The sequence below is a fragment of the Gadus morhua genome, chromosome 16, assembly GCF_902167405.1.
Source record: "Gadus morhua chromosome 16, gadMor3.0, whole genome shotgun sequence".
Classification (NCBI taxonomy): domain Eukaryota; kingdom Metazoa; phylum Chordata; class Actinopteri; order Gadiformes; family Gadidae; genus Gadus; species Gadus morhua.
The window spans coordinates 4624242-4639740 of NC_044063.1; the positions used below are offsets into that span (position 1 = coordinate 4624242).

The 15499-nt window shown below is 45.8% G+C and overlaps 1 protein-coding gene across 1 annotated transcript; it reads right to left on the reverse strand.

Annotated features, from left to right (window-relative positions):
* Window positions 1–1665: 1665 nt before the first annotated feature.
* On the reverse strand, window positions 1666–15302 carry LOC115561438 (serine/threonine-protein kinase DCLK1). The gene is made up of 16 exons (XM_030381493.1): window positions 15148–15302; window positions 14418–14816; window positions 13687–14033; window positions 7777–7876; window positions 7257–7370; window positions 6948–7042; window positions 6277–6364; window positions 6016–6185; window positions 5565–5684; window positions 4854–5000; window positions 4253–4386; window positions 3600–3677; window positions 3239–3335; window positions 2837–2917; window positions 2579–2692; window positions 1666–1955 (listed from the first exon to the last, which is right to left on the reverse strand). Exons 2-16 carry the CDS (start codon window positions 14776–14778, stop codon window positions 1788–1790), a joined length of 2214 nt encoding a protein of 737 aa, XP_030237353.1. The 5' UTR covers window positions 14779–14816; window positions 15148–15302; the 3' UTR covers window positions 1666–1787.
* Between the last annotated feature and the right edge of the window lie 197 nt (window positions 15303–15499).

Below are 15499 nucleotides of genomic sequence, written 5' to 3' on the forward strand. Positions count from 1 at the left end.
ATGAATATTCAGACCGATGGTTCCATGGGTTTTGTTTTTCACAATGACACACATTCACACCATAGGAAGAGTCACCTATGTTCGTTGATACAATCAGCTTTAGTACTGGAAGCACTTTGTTGCATCCACCACCATTTTAACAGAGTTCCTGTGTTCAAGTAGCTCAGCTCTTACTGTATCTGCCCTTTCATTCAAAGAGAAACCAAACGATATCTATCCACACACCTAACTACATAGCCAATGTTCCTTTATGGCTCGAAATGTCAGCTGAGCGCTGTTCCTGCAGTATGCTGTTAAAGGGGACCTATTATGCTTTTTCGACTTTTATGACCTATAAACGTTGTTATTATGATTGATAGTCATGTTTAACCATACACAAAAAAACGATGTAGATTTTCGGGAAACTCTTCCTCTCATCTGGGCGCTCTCCGCCTTCTCTGTCAACGCTCTGTTTCGTCCTTCTCCGCCCCCTCGCCCCCCTCCTGCCAACCCAACTCCGTTGTGATTGGTTACCTTCCGGAAGACCTGTGAAGGGCAGTCGAGCTCCACCCCCTCCTCCCCTCCAAATCTGATTTGACCAGGCATATGGGGGCGTGGCAGGAGTAAGTCTACGTAGATGATTTCCCGGAAATGTGAACAAGTGAATCGCAAACGTTGTTCCGAGTGTTTAGCGCTCTGCACAGCCACCCCAGACTGTCAGCAGGGAATACGTCGAAATACATGTATGTCATTATTTGACACTTTGGTATGGTTAAACTTGACTATCAATCATTATAACAACGGTATAGGTCATAAAAGTCGAAAAAGCATAATAGGTCCCCTTTAGGTGTCTGGTTTCATCTTTAATGCCACAACTATTTGAGAGCAAAGTTGACAACTCATTACTCCTGGCTTTTGACACTGTGCTTAACGGGTAATGCGCCTAATTGCACTTACACTCTTTATAAGTGATCCATACTCTATCTTTACTCTTGTGCCAAGGTATAGATAACGTAAAGATAAGGCCGTTAGGCATGCAGCCCTGTCAACTACACACCTAGAACATTCATCTGGAACCCTGCCATCATTTACCACTCACACTTTTAATACTAGACATGGGCTGAATCCACTTGACAACCAAACCAGAGTAAAGTTGGATCGGAAGTTAAGTGCCATCTTATAACTTATTACTGTAGAAACTGTACAAACCGGAGTTAGTTAAGAGAATTAGGACAATCTTTCACAATAAAAGTAGTCACGCCTTGAGTCTTCAACATGCGCTTTCTCAGTTTACACCCCCCGGAGTAGGGTGGTCCACCACGTTGGACCACTGCATGCTTTGTAGAAAATTATAAGAAATACAGATCAGAAAAATGTCACACTTGTACTGACTCCAGTTTCACCCCCGTGTTGTGCAGAGTAAACATTGAACAACAGGCAAGGACAGCTTTGTGACCATGGTAACCAAACATCCCAGCACAGCAGGTTCCAGCGCGATGGTGACCGTCACCGTCCATTACATCACCACAGCCGAGAGTGGGTCCTTCCATTTTAAACATATAGTGTCCCAGGACAGCCAGAGGGCTGTGGGGGGGGGGGGGGGGGATTTCTAGAAGTTGGGAGGCGGGGGCATTCTAGTTAGTGTACCATAAGAAAGGGTAGGTTGGTCTTGCTTGGGGGGGTGGGGGGGGGGTGGGGTTCTATGAGGTGGTGGTTGGTGGTGGTGGAAGTGGGGGTTCGAGTTGGGCGGGGGGTGTCTAGCAGAGGGACGAGGTGGGGGTACCATTGGATTCTAGAAGGCGGGGAGCCTAGAAGAGCGAGGCGTTGGAGTGGGCGTTGTCCGCGGCCCCCGGTGGGGGGTCCTCTGACTCGGCGCGCGGCAGCTGGTTGGACGGCCCCCGTGGCCCCGCCCGCCTGGTGTCCTGAGAGCCACGCCTCCGCCGTATGCCCTGCTTCTCCTTATCCAATGGGGTGCTCTGGTGGGCGGGGCAGAGGAGGACAGTACACATAAGATCCTTTAGCTCAACCGCGTCATCAAGTTACATTAGACTATCATTATTTAGCATCATTATTAATATTGTGGTGGCCTAGAAACTAATATTACACTATTTTTATATAGCATCATTATAAATACTTTAGTTGCCTAGGAACTAGTATTATACTATCATTATTTAGCATCTTTATTGATACGGTGTTGGCCTAGAAACTAATATCACACTATTATTATATAGCATCATTATAAATACGTTAGTGGCCTAGGAAATAGTATTATACTATAATTATTTAGCATCTTTATTGATACAGTGGTGGCCTAGAAACTAATATTGCACTATTATTATATAGCATTATTATTAATACTTTAGTGGCCTAGGAACCAATATTACTCTATTATTATATCGCATTATTATTAATATTTTAGTGGCCTAGGAACTAATATTACTCTATTATTATATAGCATCATAATTAATGCTATAATGGATTAGGAACTTATGCTAGACTCTTATCCTGTAGCATCATTACCAACACAGTAGGAGTGAACTAGCCGCCCCTCTGTGATAGTAAACAGAGCAGTGTTTGGTGAGGTGGTGTGTGTACTAACAGTGATCACGGCCACTCCAGCGGAGGTGCTAGTGGTTCTGGTCCTTGTGTTGAAATGCTTCCTGATCCTCCCAGCGATGGAGAGGTGGGGCTCATTCTCTGGCAAGCGTTCGTCCTGAGAAACATACACTCTAGTTCGTTAACAATCCCGTTCCATAAACAGCAGCTGTGTTCCATGTACGGATTTGGTATATTTTAAGACTGGAAATAACACACGCACACACACACGAACACGCACACGCACACACACGTGACTCACCTTGACCCAGTGGTGTTCTAGCACCTGCACAGGTGTGAACCTCTGGCCCCGCCCCCTCTCCAGCATCCCACCAACCAGATCCTGGGGGGGAAGGAGATGAGATTATACTTATTAATGCCAAATGGATAAATCCCAGTAAAGAATAGATCTAAAATCAATGTAAGAATTCCAAAATGGAAACATTAAAGACAGTTGAGTAAGGAAAGGGAGGAAACCAGTTTCAAGACAACATGGGACAGAAATCGAATAGGCTACTACATATTCATTCAATATTAAGTGCTCAAAAAGGTAACCACAAAAAAAAACCAAGAAATAAATATAGAAACAAAAATCGGCCATTGATATTTATTATTATTTATAATGTTTTAAAAAGAAAAACACAGCAGAAGGAGTGGTCTTTACCATGGCAGCATCCGAGACGCCGTCCCAGGAGGGAGAGGGAAATTCAAGATGGCCGCTCTGTATCTGCTCAAACAGAACCTCCTGGTTGTCCCCGCTCCTTTAACGGCAACAAACAGCGATTACTATGGTTCCGAATAACACAATACATACAATTTCATATAATTCCATTGGTGTCCATTATAACTTGAATGTATGTACATTTTCTTTTCAAATTGGTGCACAAATAAAGTTATTTATTATGATGAGGCTGTTTAGGTTATATTTGTGTGTTATACCACTGTCGGCCACCAGATGGTGCTAAAGCTCGACCAATCTATATAAACAGTGAACCATGAGAGATTTCATCAAAATGACGACGTACCCTTGGAAGGGAGGGAAGCCACACAGCAGGATGTAAGCTACAACCCCAGCAGCCCACACATCAACCTCCAGGCCGTAACTACGAAACACAAGAACACACATCAAGATCTGTGATTGGTTCACCAGGGCTAAGTGGCCTGGGCCCAAACCACCAATAAGATTGATGTCACCACTGGGGTGACGTTCATTCTAAATAGCATTTTTTCCTGCTTTCCAAAAGTATATTTCCAAAAGTACACTTGAGGCGGTTAGCAGTTAGTGGTCAAGCAATGTGGGGATTGGACAGTTGCTGATCTTGTCTGTCCGATTTTTTTCATGTGACTAATCTAAAAGCCCAACTTGTTGTAGAATACAGCAGTGTGTCCTCGGTCTGAAGCTACTTAGGCTAATTCTCTAGCTTGTACCTAATGGGATGAAATGGCAATAAAAGAGAACATTTGGGAACATAGATTAAGGAAGTGAAGTTAAGCTAAACTGCTAGTGGAATCGCTAGCCAGCGTCCCGCCTGGTAAGTAGAGTAGGGGCCCTTTGAGGTGGAGTAGGGGCCCTTTGAGGTGGAGTAGGGGCCCTTTGAGGTGGAGTAGGGGCCCTTTAAGGGCCAGGTGTTCAGCCGGGACCCGGTACAGGTGGAGGGGTACGACCAACGGGACCTACCCGGTCTCATCGAGGACCTCCGGCGCTACGTAGGTGGGCGTGCCGCAGACGGCATACAGCGGGCCGGTCACCATGGTAGCCAGGCCGAAGTCTCCCAGCTTCAGAGAGCGGCTGCTGTCCAGGTGCTCGTACACCTGGAGGCGGAGGGTACAGGTGGACGGGTTCCTTCCTTCATTATTAACCAACGCAATTAATAGAATAATCCTGCCCCAGACAATTATTCATGAGATATTAAAGCGCATTAAATCTGTAGCTTGACATCCGGTTGATAACAAACCTTCCCATCGACACACGCTGTGAGTACAGTTGTTTAGTACTTTTTAGAGAAAACATCATCCATTTTGTTTGATACTGTCGCGATAGTGGCTCCAACAGAACGTTCTAAGCCAGCAGCAGCCATCTCCGTCATGTAGACCGAGACATTGTGTCAAACCTACCCCCATATTAGATAAACAGTTTTGATTGGCCCGACCAGGGTCGAGGTCAACTGGACTTCTGTCTGAACTAAAGGGGGGACAAACCATCTCCCGGGGAGCAAATAGTCATGAGCGTGCTGCGTGCAGGTTGTTCAGGTTCCAAGGCCTCGACGGATTGTACTGACCAGCAGGTTCTCTGGCTTGATGTCTCGGTGGACGATGTTCAGGCCGTGGAGGTACTTGATGGCGCTGGCCAGGTTGAACAGCATGCAGGCGGCGTCTCGCTCCGTGTACTTACTAGAGGAGGAGACGGCGTCAAACAGGTCGCCCCCCTGTGGACAGAATGGAAACAGCATGCCAAACCATCATTTAGTAATCTACTCTTTTCGCCAAAGCCACTTAAAATAAATGTTGGTGAAATGTCATTAAGGAGGCGGGTAGGGGATGTACATGACTCATGAATGCCTATTGACAGTTGACATGTTGACATCGGGAGATCAAACCCAGAATGGACATAGACTGGAATAGCAAAATATATCCTAGCTTCACTGGCTATGGGACTAAAGCCTAAACTTACGCTAGCTTGACTAGCTATAAGAGTAGCCTAAAGGGTTACGTTACCTGGAATAGCTGTGAGACTAGCTTGACGCCTCGCTACCCTGACTAGCTGTAAGACTAGCATGAGGGAACTCTACATTCAGCTACTGTTTGACCAGCCTCTGAGCCCTATGCTTTGCTTGACTAGCTTGGCTAGCTGTGAGGCTAACCAGAAGCTATGCTACTGTGACTGACTTTGAGGCTAGCCTCTGAAGCTATTCTAACTTCACTAGCTGTTGGGGCTAGCCTGAAGCTCCACTACAGTGACTAACTGTAAGGCTAGTGTGAACCTACACTACCTTAACTAGCTCCATGACAAGATAGAGTTCATTTGGGGTGTCCATCTCCTCGATGAGCAGAACGATGTTGGGATGTTTGATCCTCCGCAGGATGGATAGCTCACTCTGGACCATGTGTTCCTGTTGGTAGAACCGTCAGATAACACTATATCAATGAATGGTGCAAACAGTTCAGTCGCGTACACAGTGTATTGTTCATAGAACCCAATAGCAAGTACACAGTGTCAAACAGTTAAATAGACATAGAGAGAAACACACATAGAGGAATAGAGAGATAAACACTGCTGGCAGATGGAGAGGGAAATAGAGAGAGATGAAGAGAGTGTGGGAGAGAAATAGCCAAATAGAGAGAGTAAAAGATAGGGATGGAGAGAGCTAGAGGGAGGGAGACAAAGATAGATGGAGAGATAAGACAGAAGAACAGAAAGACAGACAGACAGTTCCTTCTCACCTTCCCTATACACTTGTCTTTGTTGATGACCTTGAGAGCGAACTCTCGGCCTGTCGACCTCTCCACACACTCCTTCACCACAGCGAAGGCCCCGCCCCCCAGTGTCCGGCCCACTCTGTAGCGCTCAGCCATGGAGGGAGGGATGTGGGCGGAGCCATCTGCCCCATCAGCTGTAAGAGACAGAGTTAGGCTCCGCCCCCTCCAGCAGTCAGACTCAGAAAGGAGTACGTGTTCATTTGATAGGAGTGTGTATGTGTGTACCATCGCTCTGGGGGGTGTCCCAGTCGTCCAGGGAGTCACATACCCTGGTGGAGGCCAGAGAGAGGGAGGAGCCACCTTGCTGAGAGCTCTGTCACACACACACACACACACACACACACACACACACACACACACACACACACAAAACACACACACACACACACACACACACACACACACACACACACACACACACACACACACACACACACACACACACAAACATTGTAAGTGATGACATTAAAAGAACAATATATAATATAATATTTGAACAATATAATAATACTGAAAATAAATTCAGTCTAAAATAAAACTCAGTCTAAAAATGTTTTTTCTTGTTAAATATATGACCATACATTTGTATTGACAAATACATTTAAATCGGCCACTATTATAACACCACGTGGGATGTTGATTAGCAATTACAAACCCCCAAAAAAATCAACCCTAAAGTGATCTCACAAGTGGGAGTCTCCACCCAGATGCATGCTGGGTACACAGATAGGGGCCCTTTAATATAGGTGAGGGGCAATATATTTGGGTTGTGTGTGTGTGTGTGCGTGCCTGCGTGCGTGCGTGCGTGCGTGCGTGCGTGCGTGCGTGCGTGCGTGCGTGCGTGCGTGCGTGTGCGTGTGCGTGTGCGTGTGCGTGTGTGTGTGTGCGTGGGGTACCCGTCGTCGTCGTAGGCTAGCAGGGCTGGTTGGAGACGGACTTGGAGACTTCCCGGATCTCGGCGTAGACAGCTGGCTTCCTGCTGTTCCATTGGCTAAGGGGGCATGGAGGCAATCGTAGTCTTAGTAACGCTACTAATCATAGTAGCGTTAATTTTAAGACACATAAACTCTGTTGTTTTCCCTCATCACAACTGAATAGAACATTGAGTGGAATGTTTCAGTCTGGCCCTTCGGACGGCCACACACACACACACACACACACACACACACACACACGCACACACACACACACACACACACACACACCGGAGCTGATGGAGGAGGGGGATCTTCGGAGGGATGCGACCCCACCTCTAGGCAGGCTTCGACCCAGCAGCGGAGAGATCCGACCATACGACGAGGACTTGGCCACCCTGCACTCTGCAACAGAGAAGGTTAACCGCACGAGCGGTTAGCTGCGCCTAATCACAACGTCACATGATCAACGTCCGCCTGCAGTATCAGTGTCCGAGAGGACGCGTGCACGCAGTCTGTAAGCATTTTCATAAATCTGCCACACAAATGCCTTGCATTGTTTTGCATCTGTTTCCACACGCATCGTTTGAACCCCATCCACATGCCTGTAATCCCAATGTCTCAATGATCCTATACATGTTGCACTAAGCTTGGTTCGCAGCTCAAAGTGAGTATGCAGTCTGTATGTATACAAATAAAAACGTTCAGACCTTTTAAATTAATATTTGATGAAAAAAAAATTGCCCACTGTGACCCCATACATATCAGATAACCCCAAGTGGGGTGAGTGTGTTTCCATTGTGCCACGCACCACTGTGCTCAAGCAGAAGATCGTCCTGGTAACGAAACTTCTCCGGCCCACAGGCGATGAAGATATCTTCATCCCCGAAGAAATCCTGGAGACAGCTCACCTGGAGGACAGAGAGAGACCTACATATCAGAGCTCACCTGGAGGACAGAGAGAGACCTACATATCAGAGCTCTCCTTTTGGACAGAGAGAGACCTACATATCAGAGGTCACCTGGAGGATACAGAGAGAGACCTACATATCAGAGCTCACCTTTTGGACAGAGAGAGACCAACATATCAGAGCTCACTTGGGGGACAAAAAGAGACCTACATATCAGAGCTCTCCTTTTGGACAGAGAGAGACCTACATATCAGAGCTCACTTGGAGGACAGAGAGAGACCTACATATCAGAGCTCACTTAGGGGACAGAGAGAGACCAACATATCAGAGCTCACTTGGAGGACAGAGAGAGACCTACATATCAGAGGTCACCTGGAGGATACAGAGAGATACCAACATATCAGAGCTCACCTTTTGGACAGAGAGAGACCTACATATCAGAGCTCACCTGGAGGACAGAGAGAGACCTAAATGTCAGAGCTTATCTGGAGGACTGAGAGAGACCTACATATCAGAGCTCACCTGGAGGACAGAGAGAGAGAGACCTAAATGTCAGAGCTCATCTGGAGGACTGAGAGAGACAATATCAGAGCTCCTGTTTACTTCAAGTCTCCCAAAGATAAAATATCTTGGGATTTTAATTAGTTGATGGGGATTCAATCTCCGTTTTGCTCTTTAGTGCATCATCTTAAAATATGAACTGTTTATTTATTTAATAGATGCTTTTAGCCAAAGTAATGGCATGCATCTCAAATCCTCTTAAAGTCATTTTGGATAAAAGCATCCTCTAAATAACTAGATGGTCAATTACGAAATGTTATTATTACTAATTAGAGCGATGTAATAACAATAAACAGGCCAAGGAGAGGGTTTGTCATTTCCTCACCCCCTGAAATATGACCATAGGTTAACATTTGGTTCATTAAGCAGATGCCTTTATCCAAAGCGACTTACAAGTGAAAGTATAGTAATGCATACAATCAAAATTGTAGTATCTTGACAGCGTTGACAGAAGCCATGAGGCAGCCTAGAAACCTTAAATTCCTGTGTCAGTGCTGTAGGCCATTTGGCTGAATTCTGGTCATAAAACACTTGATTTGCAATGGCTCCTTCAAGAGTTTTTTTCAGCCATATTGAGCCACAGAAAATCTAGAGAAGGGTGATACCAGTGTTGGCCACAGGGGGGAGATGCAGTTTACTGTAAGATAATAAAGCGCCCCAAAAAACTAGTATGGTTTGTAAAATATGATATGCTCGCAATATCTTGCCATACAGTTCCTATAAACTAAAGAAATTGGGAGTTCTCCTAGATACAAAGTAAAAAGTCTGAAACTATGTGATAGATAGAAACGAGATGATATCTATTCACTAAGGCTTAAGAGCCTGTCTGGTTCTGATGCCTCATTAATAAATAAAGCCGAAGGTTCCCCGACCTTCTCAAACTGATTTAATTGAAGTGCTCCGCTCCGATAGAGGAGATGACCTCACGTTCCCCTCCTGTGTTCTGGGAGCAGAGATTCTGTATTGACGTACAGTAAACTATCCGTAGCCTAATGGCCAGGGGCATTTTAAACGCTCCCATCACTTTCTCAATACATCTGCATCCGTTGCCAAACAGATTTGCACACAGACATCTTTTCTGATCTATGGGGCACATTTAAAAACATCAAACAGATAAAATACTTTATCTGATAGCATTTAAATACAGCAAATTAAAGATCCAGTTAAATATTCAATAATATATTATGGTGACTCAAACACTGCATCAGATTTCTGACACACTCTCACACAACAATACAGATATAATACATGCGAGCAGTGCGCCTGGTTGAGGGTTGACACAGACACATTTCCCAGGGGAGGGGCGGGCAGACACGCGTTGCCATGACGACCAGACACAAGCAGAATTTATGATGCAGCACAAATTCATCGGCATAGCAACACAGATCATAGTATGGATCTGATATATCGCCGGTATTAATTGTGACCACAAGTTTCCACCTAACCGTCATTTTAGTGCTACTCTGCACTCTGTCTAGTTGTAAACTTAAACTAATTCGCTAGCACTAGTAGTAGAAACACAGATTTCCATTGTTGGCTTTGGTTTCTCTCAGCCTCACGCGCTAGTGAGCTTTAGATAAGGCCTAAATAACCCAATGTGAGTGTTATATACAGCCGCTCCCCTGGGATGGGTCGGAAGTAAAAGTTCATGATAAGGACGCCATCTTGTCTGCTCCCTAGCTCTGCAGTCTGCAGGTCCAGAGTACTGGGGTTTGGGGGTTGGGGGCCTCGAAGAACAGTATTGATCCAGCCCTGATCAGCACCATCGGACCACACCATCACCATGGTTACTGTCAGTAACCAACGGACCACAGAAGCCACCACAGCAGTGCCCATGAGATGCTTAAGGCCTCACATGGCTATGCATGCGTGGTAATTGCGGCTTGATTTCGGATAAAATAGAGACACATCAGGACACATATGACATCAATAATGGGTTATTATGACCGCTACATTTTCAACCCTGTTTTCTGAATCTTACAGCTATAGTATCTGTTCTGCTTTGATTGTGCTTGCCTAGAAAATTACTTTGGCTGAAAGCTTTGGCTAAATCATTAATGCGAATATAAGTTCGATCATTTCATTACATATTCAGTTTTGACTCTACGAATGTGTACAGTGTAAGATTCAGAGAAGATCCCTTCTTAGTCATCCCTAGCGACTACACGCCTCCCGTTATATTTATAGAAATCCTTTATTGAGAACACTTTATTCTTATCTGTCAGGACTATGTGTTCATATGATAGTGTGTGCATTTGTGTACCATCACTTATGTCTACGGATTTTTCGCTTCAATAAGACTTTATACATTTATCCCTCATGATTATTTTTAATGGAAACTACATAGTCTGCTCTGTCCATCAGTGATGAGGAGACCCAGGGAGATGTGCTGAGACAGCAGGTGTCGTAGTTAGATGTGCCGGTTTCAATAACCATCCAGGAGGACATTCAGGCAGGCGACAATAGCTCAGTAGACAGCGAGTGGTCTGGAAACTGCAAGGATGCTGGTTCATTCCCACCCTTCTGTTGAGCAAGGCATCCAGCTGGTTCTGACAGCTGCCAATGGTTGTTCCGATGTGCATCTGTGTGTTGTGTGTGTGTGTGCCAGAATTTCAGGCATTGCCTGTAAAGCTGTAAAGCTTTGCAATCTTTCATTGGCTAGAAACGTGCTGTGATTGAGTTTAAGTCATTTCATCTGGGTTTATTAAAAGACAATATTGAGTCTCCTATGCTTCTCAAGGCTTGATGTCTCCCAAGATGTAGACGCCACTACATAATGCTTATATAACCTATACATTCTGCTAGTTGGACTCTCATGAATTGCATTGTACCATTTCTGCCGTCAGGGATGATTTAACTAGATGATATGAAAATATTCTGTGGCACAAGATCAAAACATCCTGTCCGGAAAAAGAACAATCGTAGCATAGAACAGAAAGATAAGGTAGTCTTGTAGGCGGCCATTCTAGGGTGGGGTCTGCTCCAGCAGAATGGGGACGATTAGTTTGAGAGCCATGTTTTCCTTCAAAACTGAGAGATTAATAGTAGGCTTCAATTGCTCAGTGCAGAAGGTTTCATTTATTAATATAAAATATAAAAAAATATATATATATAATTATATATATAATATATATATTAACGTGTGGACTATGCAATTGAAGCTTCACTTTAAACAATTCCCAAAACCATTGATGTTAACAATGTTCACATTCACCTACTTTCACCATTCCCATGATGCCAACAACACAATCACCACACAAGTAATGTCACAAAAATGATATAAACACATTCTCCACACTAGTGATGTTATCAAAGGGCAATATTGTATTATATACAGTCATGTCTACCTCAACTGTCTATACGGATAGCGCCTATATTTTTGTATATACATTCATTTAATTTATGGCTACATATATTGTGTATATTGGAAATATTCCTTTTAACTATATTTCCATAGTAATTCATCTATATGTAATGTATTTTCTTGTTATTTCATAACGTCAAAGGGATTTAGCGTAAATAAAACTGTACTGTAAATCAACTGGTCTGTGAATACAATTTCTTCCAACAGCAAACTTCATAACGTCATCATTTCTTTCATTTTGATTGAGAGGCCCCTAGAGGCTAAAATTACATATTACACCTTTTAAGTACATATTTTATCTTTATATACAGACCATTATTTCGATTAATTGACTTCAATAGTTAAATGTAATGTACCAAATGTGCTTCTGAAAAAGGAAAAAATACAGTTAAATCGTTACATCTTTGTAAAATGTATTATTTCCAGATGATTATCCCAATCTTGCAATGGATGCTTTAAGAACTACATTTACCATGAGTCAATCAAGCACAAGGTTAATGACTTCTTCCGCGACCCAGAAGCCATGAAAGAATTCCTGGTTTCCACGTGGGGGACGAAGGCGAGACACACATTGCTCACTACACACCTTACACACACCCCCTACTAAAACTGCACTGCTCTGCCGCAGAGCCTGTTCCCTAGCAACCACCTCCGGACAGCAGGACCCTCCCCCGTCACCATGGAAACCAACCAGATCCCACACTATAATGCCAACCTGAATGAAAATAAGTATCCTGATAAAAAAAGGCCCTCGCTGTCCCTTTCCTCATTGACAAACTTTAGTACACACACACACACACACACACACACACACACACACACACACACACACACACACACACACACACACACACACACACACACACACACACACACACACACACACACGCTGTCATTATAAAGCTGGATCACTCCCAGATCTATTGGGAACAGCCAGCACTTACCGAAGCACTTGGGGGTCACACCTTCACTTTTCAGCATGGTATGCAATTTAAAAAGTGAGGAACGATTACATCAAGGGAAGTGGAGAGGGGCGTGCGTGGCGGACAGTAGGCCCACCGTTGACAGTAGGCGCACCGTGGACACAGCTGGATTGGCCCAGTGGAAGTAGGGTTTCAGGAAAGCGCTCAGGGGGGAAATCAATACATTAGATGAACCGAGATGGATGATGACGTTGCACAAAAGAGGACAAATCATTTTCCAGAGTGGCTTGGCTCAAGCCCACATGGTGACATCGGTCAGAGGGACGATGAGTTTCCTACCGCAATTTGTCTCCACATAACTAACTGTTAAAGCGACCCACAGTGACTAAGGTTACAGGCTATTAAGGAAAAGAAATGAATTCAAACTCTTCCTGGCTGTCCCATAAGATGATGGATAACGTTTACTATAGTTTGAATTCCCGTCGAGCAGCAGTGGCATCCAACGCCAATTTAACGTGACAGGGTTTTATTGGATGGAGGAAACCCTTGTGAACACAGGGAACAAAAAACTCCACACAGGGGGACAACGTTCAGCGTCGACCGGTCCCATGACCTCCTTAGGACCCCCACCAGGTACCCTCTCATTTAAAAAAGCCCCCTATTTCATCCCCTATTGGTACAAATGTGTTCCCACTGATGCAGGATGGATACATCGGCCTACTAGTGGACGGTGGATTGATTTATCTCTGCTAAATACTTTTTTCTGGGCTGCGGCCCAAATATGAACCGAAATTCGTGCTCTGTTTGCTACGGGGCTTAAGACCGGCGGTGGGAATCGAACCTGCGACACGGGCTACAGCCTGCACGGCTCGTGCAACAGAAGACCCCTATGAGACCCAGGTCGACGGAAACCCCGACACAAGGCGCTAGTAGGGGCGGGAGGGGTCGAGGCGACGACCTACCAGCTTCCCGTCCACGGTGTACAGCTTCTTGACGACGCCCGAGTCCAACTTGACGGCGTCGGTGATGTCCGTCATCACCTGGTCGAAGGAGTGCGCCGTCTTCTTGTTGAGCAGGATGCGCACCGCCTTGCGCGGCTTCACCCCGCTCCGGACGATGGTCACCAGCTTGGGCCGGATGTAGTCGCGGCTCTCGGGCGCCGGGCCCAGCTTGGCGACGCTGGTGCACAGCGGGGCCGGGGAGCGCGCCGACGCGGCCGTCTTTGCGCCCACCGCCCAGTTGGGGTTGACGTTCTTGGTGTAGTCGACCAGCTTGTAGGGCTCGATGGAGCCACACACGTAGCTCTCCCCTGTGGGGACGAGGGAAAGAGGGTCACACACCGGGGCCATGTGAATGATGAGACGAGCTTGGAATGAAGGACCGGACCTCCAGACTGTACTGTACCTTTAGTAAGACTTGTATGGAAATCTATTGCATGGCCAAACCTAGGGGCGTGTCCCAAAATCGGGCCCCGGGGGGCAAAATGACCCCCAAAAAAATGAAGTGCAATGTTTTTGGGCCTTTTTTTATAAAATATACATCCCCCCCACTATTATGGAGTGCTACAGTGTTGTGGTCTTCTGTTATTCTGTGAGGGGGTCAATACACTTTTTGGTTAAAAGTGCCACATCAAATCAAGTACCATTTGGGGGCATAATGTATTTCGAGGGGAGGAACCTCGCTCAATGCTCACCCTCGACCAACTGTTCCATGCTTGTGATTTTCGTCGTCCCATCTATGGAGTAGATGGTCCGCACACCCTGGGGGAGGTTCACGTTGTCGGACAGAGCTCGGGTCAGGTCGGCCAGAAGGGCGTCCAGCGAGCCAAACCGCTCCTGGGAGATGGCGTAAACGATCCCGTTGAAGTAGCGGTCCCCGTTGCGGTAGAAACGGACCTTCTTGGCCTTCTTTTCAGAACTGAGCGTGCGCAGGGTGCGGGTCCGGTACAGGCTGCAGTGCGCGCTGTGTGTGGGACTGGGGAGCCCGGTGCCCCGCGAACCCCTCCGGGTGGACCTCTGCGCCTTGTCCCGCTCGTCGAAGTGCTCGAGCTCCATGGCAACACGATCGCAGTACGCCTAAGACGGCTATAAACCTAACCAAAACAAACCTCTTTATGAATAAATTATGTTCCCGAATAGGCGAGTGATAGGCGCATTGTGTGGACGCATGCAGATATTGTGTGGAGAGAATAGGTGACATGCCACGCCCATCCCACGCTCCATCACCCCATTCTAATGTATTGATTCACCGCATTTAATTATCCTCCATTTCCAAATTCAACCAGCCTACGTGCAATAGAGTTACATTACCCTAGGCCTAATGGGACATGCACAGGCCAAAGAACTGCATACAATGTGATACAGTATCTATAAAGATCAAATGGTGCATTTTCTGTAATAAGATTTTCTTATTAATATTCTTACCAAAAAAGCCGATCAAAGAAGCAATGTCACGTAGAAATCCTCCGCTGCGTTCCTCGTCACTTTATCATGTATTCAACGGATCACTAGTAGCCGGTGAGTGTCTCTTTGTTGGCCGGTAGTAGTAGCACCGGCTGTCTCTCCGCTCTGCAGTAGATGAGCACGCTACTGCGCGTGGCTGGGAGAGACTCCCCAGCGCGCACCCCCACATCTCCCCCGTGCGCGCAATAAAAAAAATGGTTGATTGGATGCGCGTTCACATTATTGGCGTCAAACAAATCACGGTGTGTTTGTGTCGTTTAACTCTCGATTCTCGATAAGGCCTAATATCGAGTGCATTTCGACGCTTCTCAAA